The sequence below is a fragment of the Melanostigma gelatinosum genome, assembly GCF_949748355.1.
Source record: "Melanostigma gelatinosum genome assembly, chromosome: 19".
NCBI classification, from domain to species: Eukaryota; Metazoa; Chordata; class Actinopteri; order Perciformes; family Zoarcidae; genus Melanostigma; species Melanostigma gelatinosum.
Window position 1 is genome coordinate 13,904,445 of NC_136652.1, and position 18,876 is coordinate 13,923,320.

The 18,876-nt window shown below is 43.4% G+C and overlaps 1 protein-coding gene across 5 annotated transcripts in view; it reads left to right on the forward strand.

The window, feature by feature from the left end:
* Positions 1–5,214: 5,214 nt before the first annotated feature.
* utrn (utrophin) overlaps positions 5,215–18,876 on the forward strand; it is a gene marked incomplete at both ends in the record, with an annotated part of 159,242 nt that continues 145,580 nt past the window's right edge. For 4 of the 5 annotated variants that reach the window (XM_079290348.1, XM_079290351.1, XM_079290350.1 and 1 more), the window contains one exon: positions 12,479–12,560. In XM_079290348.1, the coding sequence (XP_079146474.1) occupies positions 12,479–12,560 (82 nt within the window). Of the gene's footprint in view, positions 5,274–6,879; positions 7,046–12,478; positions 12,561–18,876 lie in introns of those variants that run through there. The other variant, XM_079290349.1, reaches the window with a different exon arrangement.

The following is an 18,876-nucleotide window of genomic DNA, read 5'->3' on the forward strand; positions in this document are numbered from 1 at the left end:
GGCAAATTTTAAATGTATGCAATTTTATGGATGATTGAAGAATTAAATAAACATTTGTGTAAAAAGTTATTATAACCTGAAAAGAGATGTTCGACAATGTGTTTAATTCATGATAAACTGAGGCTTACAGGCACCCTCACAAGGACAAATGCAAGAGAAACAGTTTTGCTGAGCAGCACACTGTATTTCCCTAATTGTAGTGTGAGGCTTAACATTGTTCAAGGTTTGGAGTTACCAGCGGTCTAAAATGTAATCTACACTTAAATAACTTATTGTTATTTGTGTCAGAGTATTTTGTTAACAAGTACATATTGTGTTGAAATCAAAAGAAACTTGATTTATTTTTTTGGCCCTCTAATGTGGCATGCTTAGAAGTTTAGGTGAAGCTTTCTCAATCTTGTGAGACCGTGACAAAGTTTCAGACTGTGATCTCAGATGCAACTATATGTACGGTCTGTGGGCTTTAACTGGCAGCCCTCTAGTGCCACTTTTGGGAAAGTGTGTGGGGGGCTGTCATCCTAATGGTTGATGACACCATCTGATGTAGGAGGTGGATGCAATAGGAAGATGGAGTCAACAAGCAGTCTATCAGATGAGATATCCATAGTGCAGATTAGTGGCAGAGCTTTACTGACTGATGGAAATGATGGTCTGGAAGCTCACAGCAGTGGTCTTTGTATAGTGCAGCTGATAAAGCTACCAAATGCACATGCTACTCCCAAACTTAAACTGCAAAACTATCTGAATCATGTAACGTAATCTTAAAGACACACAAATAAAAACGGTGAAGGTTAAGAATTTAAGTTTCAAGTACATCTGTTATTGAGGGAAAACTGAATTATGTACAATTGTTATTCAGATTTTACATTTTTGCTGCTACCTATATTTCTCCTTTGTTTACAGGTGTACCGATTGACTAGAAACCATCCTAACTTCCACACTCCGCTGCCTTCTACTTGAATTACCACTGGAATTTAGTTTTGCTAAAGTCTATAATGAATATCACTGATTACATTTTAGGCTTCACTTGTAAATCATCGCCAATAGCCTACTAGTTCACATACATTCTTGCTTGGTAACATGGTAGAACTGAATGTGACCACTAGTCCTATTATAAGTTTGCGTGGTTGTTTCATCAGCCTTCTTCATGGAGAGGTAACGCCGGAAGCTGTGCGCCCTAACAGAAATCACATTGTTGGCCATTACATAAAAAATGATATTCATGATATTGGAAACTACAAACAATATGGAACTTAACGAGCTAACGGTATAGGGACATTTCATGAACCAAACATCCTAAAGTTTGCCCAACTGAGGTTAGCTGGCGTTGGTGATATATCTTCAAAATTGCCGAGATAAGAAGACACAACTTCACGCCTCTCTACAATGAGCTGTGTGGCGCTTTAGTACACATCCGGGTAGTTGCCCAAATTATGCTAGGCTCGCCTAGCTGCTCCTGAATGCTTGTAGCTTGCTAGTTGTCAACGAGCGTGACATTAGCAAGTACGCTCCAGTCTTCCGTTAGCTGCTAGCTGCGCTCTACCCAGGACGAGACATTGTTGATGTTGGATTATTGTTGTAACAATAGTTGCATTGTCAGCTCCGTAGGCATTTGAAAACAAAATTTACCAGGACCACCGCGCAGGATACGCGGTGTATACACCAGGATGGCCGAGTGGTTAAGGCGTTGGACTTAAGATCCAATGGACATATGTCCGCGTGGGTTCGAACCCCACTCCTGGTATTTACTTTTGGTGATGTCTGTTACAGCAGATTGACATTCTCAAAATATGGAGTGTCCGATACCGCACCCTAACCGCACAGTACACACCTAGACCAGTTAAGGAGGCGGTTGTAACCTTATGCCTGTATGGAATTCATGGCATGTCTAATCAGAGACAATTCCAGTTAAGACATGAAATAGTAAGGATGTTACTATGCTTAAATAGTGGTAACGTGACAAAAGTGAAAACATTAATGAAAAGACTCCTCTGTTGTGATATTGTAATTATTAATTATCTACTGTGATCAACGAAGGCGCTTTAACTGCCCTTTAACACTTTCCCGTTTTTCTTACTAGTCTCCTTTCATTTAAGCTATTGCAAATCGTTTCTATACTGTGATTAGTCAAGATTGGCAGGAAAGTTGTACTGATGGTCCAATAATCACAAGCAAAACAATACAAGCCCACCTCCTACAGGTAAAGTATCCATACGTTTGGCATATTTGGTAAATATGTCTGTGTGATGATACCAAATTAATTTCAACTAAGTTGAACGTGTTTATACATTTATGAATATCTGTCGTTTCATGCTGTATTTGTTTAGTAAAGTCCTCTAGGTGAATGTGGCCTTTAGGAGTCGTTGCACCTCTGGGGCAGAAGAGGGCACTCTAACCCTGTCTTGTAGTCTCTGGGCCGGAGTCCAAACGTTGGCTCATTTGAAGGCCTACACACACTCTAACCCCTATAATTTTACAGCAAGGGCGATGCCTTGGGCTCAAGGAAACCCAGTCATCTGCATCTGCCACAGGAAAAGCTTCACAAATAGAAAAATCTGGAACTCTTTTAAAGTAGTGTTCAAAGGTTTGTTGCACTGTAGTCACATCCAAGAGGTGTTGGATGGAAAATAAGCCTTTTGAAACTTTCTCCGCCCAATGAAATTCTATACAGGTCTTTTGCAATGCAGTGCTCACAAACAATGAATGTAAACATGTTTTACATGTGTAGCAGTCCTGTGACAAATTGTGGTATATGTGCCATAAGGCAGTTTCCTACTGGAGTACTTCAGATCTCCTTATTTTACTGAATAATCAATTTCAACATGTCAGTGAACCACAGGTGAGCATTCTCACCTGTCCCCTGTCTCCCTCCATACTCACCACTCAATTTATATGCTGTCACTTGATAGGTGTTCGAGGCCTAAGAGAGCAGTAATTTGTGAACTTGAGCTCTTTCTTTGAGCTGTGTGAGGACGCACCCACAAAAGAGCCCCGACAACTGAGAAGAGGGAGGGGGAAGGATGATCAACATCTCTGCATCCCCAAAGCCTCAGAGACTCTTTCTAATGGGCCTTACTCTGTTGTTCAGGCCCCTCTTGTTGCTTTTCAGGCCAACACATCACTCAATACAATAAAGTGAAACCTGAGATAAGAGGAGGTGAAAGGGTTTAATGATAATATCTGTTGCTATTATTATCATTATGGTAATCAATACTGCTCCTGTTATTTGATGTTATTTTAAGTAGTTGCTCCCCTCTGCGTTAAGTCACATTTTAACTGTCAAGTGGTCTGCTCTTTTTTGTTGTTGTTTGCATGTCATGAAAGGTGCTATATAAATAAAGTTCATTGTTGTTGAGTGAAATGTTTTATGTTTTGAATACCGTAACTCTAAAATAATGGAAATTAAATGAAGTGGATTTTTAAGGAAGACATTTTTTTGTGTGATATGAACATTTGTGTTACAGCGTTACCTTGACACTTGTGTTCAGAGTACCAAAAGGGAAGTGTATTGACTGAAACTAGAATACATGCAGAACTATACCATACACCTTTGACGTAATTGTACTTATTTCTTGTCACCTGCTTCACCACCTTTTAGAAGGAAATATGGTACTACAGAAAGGCCTACTCGTTTCCATAGAACACGTTATAGATTAAAGTAGCTGACCCAACAGTGAAGAAGGTAGTTCAAATTAACTTAAACATGGCCTGTTAATATATCAATAATCATATTCCAATAAAGTTTTGCAAAATGAAATGCTGAAGTACATTTTTGATGCTTTACGTTTTACTGACAATATTGCTGTACTTTTCCTTAAAGGAACAGTGTCTTGTATTAGGGGGATCTATTGGCTGAAATTTAAAATAATATGAATATGTTTTCAAAGTGTAGAATCACCTGAAATGAATAATCGTTGTGCTGTTGTATTCCATTTCTGCTAATAGATTCTCCTAAACACTGTGCCTTTAATAAGCTTTTGAATGTAGGACTTTTTCTTGTAATATAGCTTGTTGTACTGTGATATTATTACTTCTAACTTAGCAAAATAACAGCATTTTCTAAATATACTTACTTTCACCAATGCAATAGTGTAGTGAATAAATATAATTTCTCATATTGCAATTTATCAAATATCTTGGATCAAATGGCTTTGTGTAAATAGTAAATTTAAGAAAGCTGTGGTGCCTTTACGTGGAATGGTTTTAAAGACCCGTGGCCTAACAAACATTCCAGTTATTATTCCACAGTGAAGGTTTCTTGTAAAGTGTTGTGTTTCTTAGTGGGAATCACTGGTTTCGTTGATGTTACGTCACGTGACGCCCACCGCGCCATGTTTCCATCTCCGCGTCAGGAAAACTTTTACAGCCAGAGGGGAAAAACTCGAGATGAGCGTGAAGCCACCCAGAGTGAACACGGTGGTTCCGGTTGAATCCTTCACAATAAATGCAGTTGCCGCAACATGAATGGAGTATCCTCCTTAACTGAGGATTATCGAGAGTGAAACAGAAATATGTAGCAAATATAATCATTACAAGTTGTTACAGTCAAAAATATATGCCATGTAAAGTATTTAACATTTTATACATGGGGTGGCAGGGTACCTGCATATGATTGAAGCTGCAATGGGAACTTATCGTTACATTACCAAGATGAAAAAGTGAAAAACAACTGCACAATTGTATCCATAAAGACAACAGGAGAAACTGCAATTGCCAATTGGAATAACTTCCAAGTGATTGTCATGGTGGACCAGCTGCAGACCCTTTTACTTTGAAGAACCTGTTCCAGAATTTCCGCTTTGATTAGCTAACTTTCTCGAGCTTGACACCGCTGTAAGCAGCAGGGAGAAAGAGTCAAGTAAGCAACAGGAACAAAGTTGTGGGACCCGAGTCCCGCATTACCGCGGTGGTCACCCTTGAAATGCAATAACCATCTTTCCGTTCCCCACACACAGCCTACCGTGTGTTTTAAAGACTACCGTACCTGTGCTTTGCTTTGCGTTCCAGAAAAGGCGTGTTTTTTTGGCACATTGTGGAGACTGGATGCGCTGGAGGACGGGATCCTTTTAGTCAGCTAACGCAGTTAAGAAGACGAGTGCCTCGCATCGAGTAGAAAATGCCTTAGATTCATTTATCTAATGTAACGTTAGAAAAAAACTTTTTTTTTTTTTTTTTTAACTTTTCCAATACATTTTACGTCATTGGTCGATCCGTACTCGACACACTTCGGACTTATTTTGAGGGCGCACGTCTTCTGGCTCCTGACAGCGGAGGTGAGTCTCGATACATTGTATCAACGGAATACGAAGCTTATTGTGAAGTCAGACTTTGGGTGTTTTAAAAAGTTAAAACGTTGGAATAAGACGTCAAACAGCCACTGTTCCTACTTACTATGAGGTCTTGTACTGAGGTAGCTCCTAGTGTACATTGCAACATGATGACAAGTCAGTAAGCTCTAAATACCTCCGAGATAAAACATTAACTACGATTGGTTTACAGTTTAAAAGTCCCCTTCATGTGTTGTGTGGCTGTATCATTGTGAGTTTATTTTTGATAATCTCCTCAGATTACTACAACACAGGAGCACTTTAAATGTATTGATCCAAAGCCAAAGCATTGACACTGCTCTCTGTTCAAATAAAGCAGTCTAGAAAAGACTGAACTACACCTGTGGAAGTTTACAGCTTCAATGATTTCTGATTAAACTGGCTGATTGTATCCGTCAGTGGTTTCTGTTGTCAAAACTAACGTTACTTCACTCCCACTGAGAGGAACCGAAATTGTAAAGCCACCACCAGCACAGATAGATGGGACTGTCTTTTTCCTCCAGTTTGCATTTGCTATTTTTGGGGGTCTTGCATCATCTCTCAACAACTGTAACCCACCAAGCACTCCTCTTTAAAACTGCGCATGCACTCCTTTCATGGTAAAAGCAAGCTATTTTGGGAGTGGACATGGTTGAGTGTTTTTTTCTGAAAGGACTCCTTAAATGAAAACAGACCACAAGCATGACACTAAAAGTGACCTGTGCAACTGCAGCACCAGCTGATCTATTCACGAGGTCAAAGTGAACTTTGGAAATGATGGCGTTTCATTTTTGGAGCGAATGAAAGTTGAGCAAACGTCCCATGATAAAAGAAAACACAGTGCCATTTGAAAATATCACACATAGACGTTGAGTGTAATATAATATGTACATAAGATTAATCCTCTGGAGGAAACTCCCATCGCTTGATCTCATTACTTCTTGCAAGGATTCATAGTCCAGGGTTGCATGATGACAACCGTACCCATTCACCATCCTACATAATATCAATAGATACCTCTGAAATCATTGTCAGGGTCTTGCATTAACGAATTAGCTCGTGAGTACTTTCATTCCATTTGTCAAGACTTTGACTGTTTGTGGGGACCAACCAAAGGAAAATCAGCACACTCAACACATCTCTGCGGTGGCTTAATTTCACCTTTATTTAATGCTTTGGGGGTGTTTCAAACTCTGAGATTATTGGCTAGTATTTTACGAGCCTCTACAGAAGCCTACACTGTCATTTTCCATTATTACAGCATCAATTACGAATGGGATTTGCCTTACACATAAATCAAGGCCCATGTTTCCAGCGACGGCCATGAAACCGGCTTGTTTCTACTCCAGGATTGTTGAGCGGACATGGAGGTCCCAAAACAGCTGTTAGTGTTTTGATGACCTGCGTCAGATATTGCTGCGTGCTATGTGTGACCGTGTTTGAATGTTTTTGCGTGTGAAGCTCAAAAGCATGTGACTCCACTCTCCCCGGCCCTCCTTTTTTTGAGATTATTATCTCTGCTTAAAACCACGTTAAAGCAGAAAGGAGCTCACGTTTTTATTCTTACTTGCAGGTGCAGAACGAGGGCTGTTGCATTGTGCGTCGAGAAGCCTGGAACTGTATCGCACGATTTTGAACCGATAAAGCGGTGAATCTATTGGCCACCATGGCATCGCACGGCGACATCGCAGAGGGAGGAGCCAACGAAGAGTTCAACGACATCATCAAGTGGAGATCTGGTACGTTTCTGAGATTGTTTAATGTCTGACGCTCCATATTGGACACCCCGCTTGCAGAGTGTGTGTGCCAAACCGAAAAAAGCTGTCAGATCATTTGGTGGTCCTTAAAAAACAATGTCTTCTCACGCGTACATTGGGAGAACTTTTTTTTTTAGTCGTACGTGCATGAGAGCAGTCGCTGAAAGGAAACACTGACGGAGCCAGAAGTCCTGTTGTGCACGGTTAACCTCAGTTCCCATGGAGGCGACGGGACAGAAGGAAAGCAGAGCAACGGCGCCACGGAGAGAACAGGAGACGGTCGGTTGTAACGCGTTTGCACGGAGAAGGAGAAAGTCACAGGCAAGGTGACCAATGACAGCGGAGAAGACAAAGAATGCAGGGATGGGTCTAAAGAGGCGCGCCCTGTGATCCCTTTCTCTGTGGATCATTCCATTCCGTGGGTTAATCTTTTGTAGAGACACACAAACAAACACGCTGTTGCTCTGGCAGAGGCAGTGCTTCACTTGAGCAAACTGTCAACGTTCAGGACTGGCACATTGTTTAGTATGTTGAACCTGATATTGTGTGTCCATCTCTGCTCAAAGATGGGATTTCTCGCTGGCTTTTGGAATAGGCTTTAACTTGAAGTGACTTTGTGTCCATGAGTTGTACTTTTGCCTAAAAACTTAACACAACTAAGCATGCAACACTGCCGTCCGGTGATGGTTACCCTTTAACGAAGTCTTGTCGGTAAATTGAAATTATAGCTTCAATCAACTTGAAGCAGCAAATCGCTGGTATGTTACTTCCGTTGGTTTGATAATGTTACCTGCAATGTGCAGCTGGAATCAATCATATAAATGCTGATGTTGCCATCAAAGTGGTGGTCCGGAAAGCCATGTGCCAGCTTTCCACGCCCGTGCTGCCCCAGAAGGCCCGGCAGATTCCGTGCCGGCAGGAGTTTGTAATTTACAGCGCTCGTATCCAGACCACAGTGCTTTTTCTTACAGAGATTCCGGTTCCCCTAGCAACCCCAAAAGCAATGTTTTCTCTTTCTGGCAAAGCGGGGCAACATTTAGCGCGTAGCTTAGCTGCTCACTAAAACGACCCACAGAGAACTTGCAGTGCACGCTTGTGTGTCGAAGGCCTTTTGCCCAATTGTTTCTGGCCTTTTTCGGAAATATGACTGAAATGAGGTGTTCTGTTGTTTAAGTCAGAGGCTGCGTGAACTCTGCAAATCCACGTCAAACCAGGGAAAACCGCTGCACACCTCACGATGAGAAAATGAGGAAAAAGGTTATTTTTCAGAGGCCGGTGGTTCGAATGGATCATGTGAAAGCCCAACAAACGTGGGTTTGTCTGCTGCGATGGAAGAAGTGGAGACAGGAAGGTAGCTGGTGAGAGAGAGAGATTTGTAGCATACGTGGGGCTGAAACATTGGCTTTGAGAGGTGATTTGAGGGGCTCATGTTTTCCAGCGTGTCGAGTTGTTCTGCAAGCTCACAATGGACCAGAGAGACGGAGACAAACGTGCAGGGTAGAACCGTGCGCAGCTGGAGAAAGTAGTGCTGCTGGGAAAAGTGACTCTCAACTGAGTGCTTGACGGGTTTACGCACTCAACAGAAATATGCCCAACATGTACCTGTCAAGTGTAAGCCCGACTCTCAGGTGCTGCTTTCCCTTGGCAAGTTGGTGCGATGCAGCATTTCAGTATTTGTCAGCACATGCCACTGAAAAAAGACGACAAAGCGTTTCAAGATTGAATAATGTGAAGAGTTTGAGTCATTTATCAAACAAAGTAACCGGTTCCTGCTCCTCAGCTGTGAGTATTTGCGTTGGTTTTCTTCGTTACACCTCCAGGCAGCTTGAAGACTTTCCCTTAAGCTTTAGGAACTCGCGACAGGTGTGTCTCGCATTAAATAGACCTGAATCTCACGCAGTTAATCGACAGAAATCATCTACGGACGCACTGCAATGAAGGGATCATTACCTGTACCCCTGAAACTCACCCAATAGGCTGCACTCTGGTGAGAACCAGATGTGTGTGTGGTCCGGGTCGTGGTACAGCAGTTCTTAAAGAGCTGAACCAGATGTTAACGAGTAGTTACACACATTTCCTGGTTGAATTACCCCACAGCACCCTGCAGCCCTATCTACCTATCCTGCCCGTTCCCTTCCCCTCACCCTGCCCATTCCAGAGTGATTCCATTCCAGAAACAAAGGTGAAAGGTCATATATCATCCACTGTTGTTTAACCACCATTACACAGTAATGGACACTCACCTGACCTTATTTCCTCTCTGTTTATTTGTCACTTGAGAGCTCTGCAGGGGAACTGGGAACTCTGGTTACCCGACCTGGTCTTGTTCTTCTTCATCTTTCTGTTCTCTGCTGTTTTATGTGTCTTTACTTTCCCTCACTCAGCGCTCTCTCCTGTTATTCACTGACTGTGACTTTGTACCGATACAAGATGACTCCAGCTCCTTGAGTGTTATATCGCTATTATTGTCAGCCTGTCTAGCATCCACTTGCATATTTTACCAGCAGTCATTTCTAACCCTCGTGTCTTATAAGAGAACAGGAACCAAACGGAGGAGGGTGTGGTAGGAAGATTTCTCTGAAGGTTTGTCACCATACGAGCTCAGATACACGTCATGGATTGCGTAATGCTAGCCGTGGCTGCTCGTAGCAGGGTGTACCCAGTGTTCATACGCGTTTCAGCCATGACAGTAACAACTTTCTGTCAGAGGTATGCAGTATTATGCAAATACATAATGATGGGTGTGCATCTGCATGTGTGGGTAGCATGGAACACAAATCAAAACAAAGAAGCTTTCACTGCGGCCGCCCTCTCCTTCTGCGATGTCGTGACCTGAATTTGCTTTGTTTCTCTGCCTCTGGTGTTTGAGCTTCACTTTCCTGTAAGGGTCCATGGTCACTGAGATTTTCCAAGAGCATCTTTTTGACTTTGAGGAAGGAAAGCGTCCGCAGGGAATGGAGCTAGATATATACAGTATATACAGTACACACACACACACACACACACACAAGTGTGTGTTGGATTTGGCTGCCTGGGAAGTGGGAGGAAACAAGCTCTGCTGCAAAATTCAGGCTGGAAATATGGGAATGGAAGCGGTGGCCAAAACATCTCCCCAGGGTGTGGTTGTCTGTGAGACTCTGCCTCTTTGGTCCATGTGAATGTGTGTGTGTGTGTGTGTGCGTGCGCCCAGCAGCATTCAGACACCACGCCCAGCTGACATTTAAACTCCTCTAGAGAGGGCTGAAAATGTCAGCCAATGATCAGTGCTGGATGTTCCTGTGGTTGTTGAACACATAGAAACCGGTCTCGTCTTTACTGTGAATCTCTCCTTTCCAAAGCAAGCCCTCTAGTTTAAATCCCCCCCCCCCCCGCCCCCTTTCAGCCCCTTCCCCTAGCTCATTAGGGCCACAAAGCCATGTTGCCCAATCTACCTTCTGACCCCTCGCATGACAGGATTTACTAAAACAAGAAAACAGGCTGAGGCCCAAAGAGAGATTAGATGAACTCTTGGAAGCTACTGTGTTGTATTTCACCACTGAGTAAATAACGTGAGGAGATTGAATCCCTCTATCTTTTTTTCTGATCGTGCTGAAGTTTTTTTTTGTCCTTTGGTTCTAAATTGTTTGTGTTACTTGTTCTAGTATTGATGGACTAAAACTAGGTGCATAAATCTTTCTGACACTGTGTTCAAAGTGGGAATGATACCAGAAACTCTACAGTTGTTGTTCATTTTTTTACTCCCCAGCCCTGGGGGGAGTTTAGAATATGTTGAAACATTGTTTTTGTGTTTTTCACACCCTGCACACAAAATTACAAAATCACAAATTTCCCTCAGAGGGCGTAACAATCTGTACACATACGACATCCTCTGTCCCAGGACCCTCGCATCGGGACAGGAAAAACTCCTAAAAAGGAAGAAATCTTACAACACATTCAATGCATATGATATAAATGATTCATATAATGATATGATTTAGAAATGTGCATCTTCCATCTCTTCCTCTTGGACGCTGGTCAGACCACTGACTCGTCTGCTCTGTATCTATGTATTCGTGTGTGTGTGTGTGTGTGTGTGTGTGTGTGATTACCTGATCACATCTGCCACTTCTAGAAAGGTATTTTCCTGGTAAGCAAGCATTTTCAGCGTGTCCTACATTTCGTGGCCCTGTTAACTGCTGTGCGTTTGAGATAATAATCACAAAGACATCTGTCATTGTTCACCTTGTAAAACAAGTGGACAGGTTGCCCTAACCGCCATGGCTTGTTGCAACAAATCATGTGAAAGTTTGAGTGAGGCGTGCGACTCTTGACTGCCGTTTTGTGTCGGGTGGGGATCACAAACGGAAAGGAAAGTTGACAATCAGGACAGGAAGCTGCCAGAAAGAGTTACATTATTCCATTACACATGTCTGCTGGACGTCAAAGAGTGACGGCACAGTGGAGGTTTTTGTCAGTGGCGAGTGGGTGTCAACAGTGAAGCCTATTAGTGTAACTAGAAGGCATGGGGATGTGACTCTCCTTGATTGTAAATGATTTATTTTTGATGTCGTCTAAATGTTGTTTATTGAGTTTGTGGGCGAGGAGGCTTTTGTTGGTCAGCCAGAGGACACACACAGTCACAACTCTCAACCTTGTAGCTCGACATCATTGTTTTTGTTCGGCTGTCCCTCTCTGTGGGAATAGACTTGTTTGTTCAGTTGCCCCTCGTTGACAAAATATGTCAATGAGCAAATGGACTCGGACCTTTGCCCGGTTCCCTGTTCCACCGCGCTGGCTCGCAGACCTGCATTAAATGTCACGAGTCACAGTTTTGGACTGCATGTCCTGCATTAATGCCGAGTCATTTCTTTGACACTTTCACATAAGCGGCAGCAAAGGAAGTGGCTGCTGAAGCCGATGGGTGTCGGCGGTATGTTTTCGGGTTCAGGTCGCTCTTGATCGTGTTTATCTGCTGTCGCTCTCTGCGACGCGGGAGAGCGAGAGGCCGCCGTCCCCGTCAGGATTTAGTTTTTTTTCGGGGGGGAGAATCAGCTGTCAGTTCCAGCAGTGCGTTTCATATACGTCCAACAAGCGTCTACGTCAGCTGTCACTTACCTTTTTATAATTCACTTGCCGAAGCAGCCGCTGCTCTTGTCACTCACTTTTCCTCACCCTCCTTGTCGAGTGTGAACATGTGTGGGATGTCACATCTGACAACCCCCCCCGGCCCAGTACCCCAAATAAACAAACCCAGCGTACTCGATAAGTGCTCTAACACCTCTACTTCCTCATTCTCTATTCTCTATTCTCTATTCTCGCTCTCGCTCTCTCACACCACCACCTTCTTGCCTTCCTGTTCCGGATTTGTTTCTCTTTCTTTCTCTGTCCTTTTCTCTCTCTTTTTTTTTTGTTTTGTACAAAGACTTGCTTTCCAACATGAATTTGAGTAAGTGGATGTCGTGGAGAAAGCGTGACTTTTTCAGGAGGAAAGGAAAGCCTGAAAGTAGTCCTGATCTAGGTAAGTGGATGAGCACATCTGTATCACTGTCCATCCGTGGTGGAGTTTAACAACGAATTCAAAGAAGCATGACAGGAAACTTAGCTGTTTATCCACTTTGCTCGCCCGATCACTTGACAAAGTGTTCAGGCGCTCTGTGTGTGTGTGTGTGTGTGTGTGTGTGTGTGTGTTTCCACCTCTCAACCTCCAGATATTTGTCGTTTCTTAATGACGTGCTGATCTGTATCTTTAGCATCTCGGTGTTTGCTGCATGCAGCTGGTCAACAACTGGCATCAGGTTTTGTTTTGAGATGAAATTGACAGATTTCTCACTTTCATCGTGAAGAAAAATATTACATATTTGGGCAGCGATCTCCGGGCGATACCTTGTTTGTCTCCTTTTCCCATCTCGTCACGGCTCGTGCACTCTGCCCTTTTGCACGCAGGGATGGTGCCGAACAGTGTTGCTGTGTTCACCTGTGTTCCCTCCTTGTCCCACGATGCATTGTAACTCCCCACGCTAGGCCTGCCCTGTCGTGTTCTGCTCTGCCCCCAATCTGTTTCCCTTTCATTGGCAGTGTCTCTCTCTCTCTCTCTCTCTCTCTCCCCCCCCCTCTCTGTGCTGCATTCTTCTGATCTTTTCATCCCTCGCTGGTCAAGGAGCGACAGAGGCACAAGGGAGAGAGAGAGGAGGAGAGCGAGGCATGAATGTCAAACTCTGTTTTGTGCTGATACACTTGGATTGTCTCTCGCTGCCTTTTTTTCTTCTTCTTTGGTTCAGCATTGCGGGGGCTTGTGGTAAATGATGGCAGAGTATGGGCTCAAACTCAGAGGTAGGAACTTTTGACAGGTGTGTGACACATGGCCTGCTGGCAGCTGGGTGTGTTTACAGGTGGTGCCGTTTTGTGTGGTAGACAAATGCTGTATAGATTCAGATTCAAGTGTATTGTCATATATGTACTATTATACGTACAGTAAAGATGCCACAGTTTACCACAGTTGTGACTTTATAAGTATGTTCTTAAAGATGCTCATTTAATGGGGGGGAAGCATGTCAACAAGGCTGTGTGCCGCCGCCGCCGCTGCCTGGGACAAGCTTAGACAAGTGACCACTGGAGGGAGGAATGCATGGTGGAAATGATAGGAATTCTAGGCATTCCTCGCAACGTACATAGTCAAAATAAAACACATCCAACTGTCAACTGGATTCAGTTTTATGTGAGCATACGTATATGAGAAAATTTGTCAGAGGGATTCTAAGTTCAGTGATGGACAATGGTTGGCCTGAAAGCCTAACAGTGTGATTGTTGTAGGACTGTTTGTGTATCTGTGTAAAGCTTATTTTAAGTGAGGCACGCGCCAGAAAATGATACAATCAGGGCCCCGCGGCGCGTGGTCACCTCACTGATAAAAACACGTTATTCGTCTCGGGGTGATACAAAGAAGGCCAATTTGTTTTTAGATGATTTCGTAACAGGAGGTGTTAAAAATCTTCATTTGAGTACCGGTATGTATTTAGCAACCAAATGTACATAGTTTTACATGGTATTAAACCTTAGTTTCCATCGCTTGCATGTAATACTTAACATGTTTCTTTACAGGGCTTGCACAAAAGCAAAACAGTAGTCCATAAATATGAGATATGAGTTTACGGATAACCTCGGTTTATGGCGTTTTGCCGGTTACACCTACAGTCTATGGTGTAGTGACTTTCAACACTGTGACAACTTTCAAACAAACACTCCAGTTGTTTTTCCCGCTTATTAAACCTTCAGTTCCTTCAGCTGATACTGGGGCTAAATGTGTGGCGTCTCAGTTATTCATTCAGTGGCCACACATACATTTTAGCCAACAACAAATCAATTGTTGAGAAACGTTTTCGCTTCATCGAAGCGTAACAAGTCAAACTCAGCTAAAGGTGATCGCTGCTCACTGGTGCAGCTCAACTTTGTAAATAACTCTATTTATCTAATCTCTGAGTTCTCGTGTTGACCGTGTGATGCTGCCGTGGAAACCCTGAGGGTTTGTTTGATTTTCACCTCTGTGCCCCCCCCCCCCCCCCTCTCCCCGCTGTGTGGTCACAGGCTCTCTCCACCTGTGAGGGGGGGGGGGGGGTTATACTAATAGACCAGAGCTGTATATTTTACGTGTCCGCTCTGTGTTCCCAGCTGGCTGCTCTGAAGAACATGTGTGTATGTCCTCTTTTGAGGTTTGCTTGCGGTTCATTTTTCTCAAACTTCTCAGTCAAAGCGTACTTCTTTAATGTTGGTCAACACTGGGTCAAGGGAAGTGGGCGCAGCCAGGCAATTTTGACAGATCATGGAATATCTCCGAAAAATAAACTTGTATCAGAATGCATTTTGTTTGGGGGGGGGGGTTTGCAGAATGTATTGCTCTTTTTGACGGAAATAGAGAGCTCTGCAAACAGGCTGTGTACATAAGTATGAGAATTAGTATTTTGTCAGAAAGGGAACCCGACACAAAATGTGAAAGAAAACAGTTAGTCTGCTGTGGTGTGAGTGTGCAAGTGTGTACACCGCAACATATTGAGAGCATGCGTGTGCTCAGTGGACTGTGAGAGGACACCAGTGGGATTACTCTTCCTGATGTAATCACGACTTCCTGTTTGGCTGTTGAGGAAGAGAAATATTTGTTTCTCAGCACATTAACTGTACGTGACTCCTCTTACACTAATGTGTGTGTGAGTGTGTTTGGCTCTGAAATGTGAAATGTGACGACTGATTATTTGACAGGGGTTGACTGCTTGTGCTGCAAATAAATGTGCCTGTGACTCTTGCTCCTCTGTGCTCGGGTTAGGGTTAGTTCACTGGGCTGATATCTTTATCATATGACCAAGTGACCCAGAACGATTGGTTTCCAGTGCAAGCGTTACTCAACTGTTGCCAGTTGTTTTGAATCGGACCAGGCAAGCGCGTTGCTTTTTAATACTAGTAGGACCTCAAATTCAGTGATGGTTCTATTTCCTCAGTAATAATTAACATTACTCATGCTTCTGTTGATGCCTTGTTTGCTTTGGTTTAAATATACACCAGGCCAAGATGATATGTTGACAGGCTTCAATTAGCAACAGCAGTGGGTTTAAATTATAAGTTAAACAGGAATTTGTGTGCAATCCGTGAACAGGACACGGCACAATACTCTAAATAGCAAAATGTTACAAAGAGACGAGAGTAAACAAAACTTGTACATTTAGTTGTTTTTGTGACTTAACTTGTCAGCATCCCTTTGGCATACCAGCTCATTGGAAGGGGGTGTTTATGCATAAACAAACCTCAGCTAGTGTAGTTTTAAAATGAATGTTGACTGTCTCTCTAATCATTCCATGGCCTCAGCATAACTAATTCGACTTTACTTACAGGTACTAGACACTGTATTCACTTTGTGTGTGAAATGTAACTGGTCATAAGCAAAGTGACATAAGTGGACATATGTAATGGTGTGGTAGTGATGTTTATACAGGCTCGGTGAGGGTATTTTTCTCTCTCTTGCTCACACACACACACACACACACCCTCTTGAACACACTTGCGCGCACACAGCCCATTCGCTGCTTTGATCCATCCACCAGTAAGACATTCCTGTGCTGTGGTGAGTAGGAGCAGCAGACAGATTGAGGTGGAGCAGGGCATGAATCGACTGTATTGTCCTGTCGAGGTGGTAAGGAGGAGACCCGAGCCCACGGGGACCCTCTCCTCACGGGCCCCAGAGGCCCTCCACAGGCTGCTGATAAGACCGACAGGACAGGAGGCCTCTGCATTTTACAAAAGGAAAATGTAAATTGTGTTGAAAGCATGCTTGTCCTGTACCTGTCCTGCTCCTCGTGAGTTGTTTTCTCAATGTTCTTGCCAGCATTTCTCTCTCTCTCTCTCTGGCTGCCTCTCTTTATCTTTTTGTCTCGCTCTCTCTCTCTCTCCTTGTTTTCTCTCTTTGTTGTTTTGTCTTTCATTCTTCCTCCCTCTGTGTCTGTCAGGACATGTTCAGCCATTCCACCGGTCCGTTATCCGCTGTGATTGATTGCCAACAGTTATTGCGCCCTCTGTTATGTCACCTACCCTTTTGTCAATCACACCATCGTTTAATTTTTTTCAAAGACCCCATGACCGTCTTTGTCTCCTGTATCCTTTTCTCTGCATCACCTTCTTTGATTCATCACCTCCTTCAGCGGTCGCCTCTTTGTCTTCCTCACCTCTTGAGAAAGAATCCTTTAGGTTTTTATTGTTGCTGCCTGAGATTTATGTGGAAAAATATGTCAACGTACTCTCAGGAGGGCCTTTTTAAAGTGTTACGGTTCAAAGCCCTTTTAAAGACAATGGCACAGAGAAAGAGGACGAAGTGCAAGTGTATACGAGTAACTAGTCTCTCCTGCTTTAGTCCCCACCTAAAAACCTCACCCGTCCACTCGTCTCCTTCCACAGAAACACCCCTCCACCTTCTTCTTCTCTGGTCCAATCAGCTTCTCTGGTCTTCATGGAAATTTAGAATATTTGTGATTGACAACTAAAAAGTTTTCAAATTCAGCCAAAAGTTTAAAGTATCCCTAAATAATGGAATTTCAGAATAACATGGAAGATGTAGAAACTCTGTCTTGTCTTCTTCCCCAAAATCAAAAAATTGCTTCAAAGGGCTTAACTATCTGTATAGCAGACAACGCCTTCTATACGTTGACCCGTCATAGGTCCAAAACAAAATCCTGTCTCTAGTCGAGTCTTGTCTCTTCCACCTCCATTTATCTCCTCCTCATCTCTTCACCTCTGTCACCCCTATGGCCTCTGTTTGCAGTACATTCTTGTTTTTATGCCCCTTCTCACCCAGCCAGCACACACACACACACACACACACACACACACACACACACACCCCCCCAAACAAAGAAGCCAACGACTGTTGGGGCTGGTGATCATAACCTCTGACCTTTTGTTCAGTTCATGGTACTTTACACAGCGGCTATAGTTGAATGGCAGTGGCAGTTTAATGCACACACACGGTCTTTTGCACCTCCATCCAGGACTGTATTGTCCTGTAAATTATTTTCTTTTCGACTCCCTCAGGTGTGCAATTCTGAGGGAGAATGACAACTTAATGAACAGATTATCTGGGAGGTTAGAGTATAGGAGGTTCACACGCGAAAGAAAGAAACTAAACACAAGCTGAACTTGCAGAACATGGCAGGCCGACGTACACATTTATGTGAGGTGCAGGTTCTCTGACAGGATAACGGATAACACTCGTTCCCTCAGGTGCACAAGTCTATCGTTGATGCTGTTCTGTGTTTGACTGGAAGTTCATACGGCTGCTATACTTTGCTGAGGAATGTCATATTTGTCTGCAGTGATTTGATGTTCTCGTCTGGAAATTGATGACTGAAATTCACTCCATGGCCTCTAAATGATTATGGCCTGAAAAAGTATTGACTGTGTATTGGTTGTGGTATCGGGGCTGATACTGATCTGACAGATCGGATCATTCCTAGTCCAAAGTGAAGACTTGCAATTGCTTATTTTGTCTGTAGAGTAAAAAAAAATATTAAATAAATAAATGAAAGATTCAGTTTCCTAAATGAATGAAATGCTCAGACCTGAGCAGCTGTAATCACGACATGTTTTGAGTCATTACTTTATAGTCTGCGGTTCAAAAATGCCTTTGTTTAATTTAGTGTTCAATGATGAATCAGCATTAATCATTTCCTGGGCATATGGAAATGATTTTCCACTTCATTTCATTCAGCCACTCAAGGAGGATATTTAAAATGACTGTCAGACTGTCTAAGTCAAGTCCAAGGCGTTGTATGGAGCTAACTGTGATCCGTTACAGTAGCCAGCCGTCGCCCAGGCACATCAGAGCAGCTGACACACAATAAGGCCTTATTGGAGAGCCAGGCTGGAGAGAATGGAACAGCAGGGAGGGAGTCGAGCGGGAAGAGAATGTGAAATATTTGTCCATTCGGAGACCAGGGGAACATTCTAAATGGGCAAGGACTTGTGCACAGATGCAGATCGGTTTCCTCGACTGACACACACCTTTCTGACGTTTTCTACAAATGCTCCAGCGCTCCTCTCGCCTGCATTGTGTTGCTGTAGTTTTCTGGTGTTCCAGCCGCATCGATCATGAGGCTTCTAAGCCGTGACGCCTGCAGCCTCAGTAACCATTTACCAGCATGTCAGCGTGAGAGTGAATTAAGGCAGTGGGTTCCTGATAAATAAACGAGTGAAAATGGACTCTGAGTGTTAACAATGCTCTGTGCTGTCGTCATAAGACTGTCTGTACCTTCCGTCGATGTGGACATTTTTTATTAACCACGTGTCTATCGCCCAGCTCT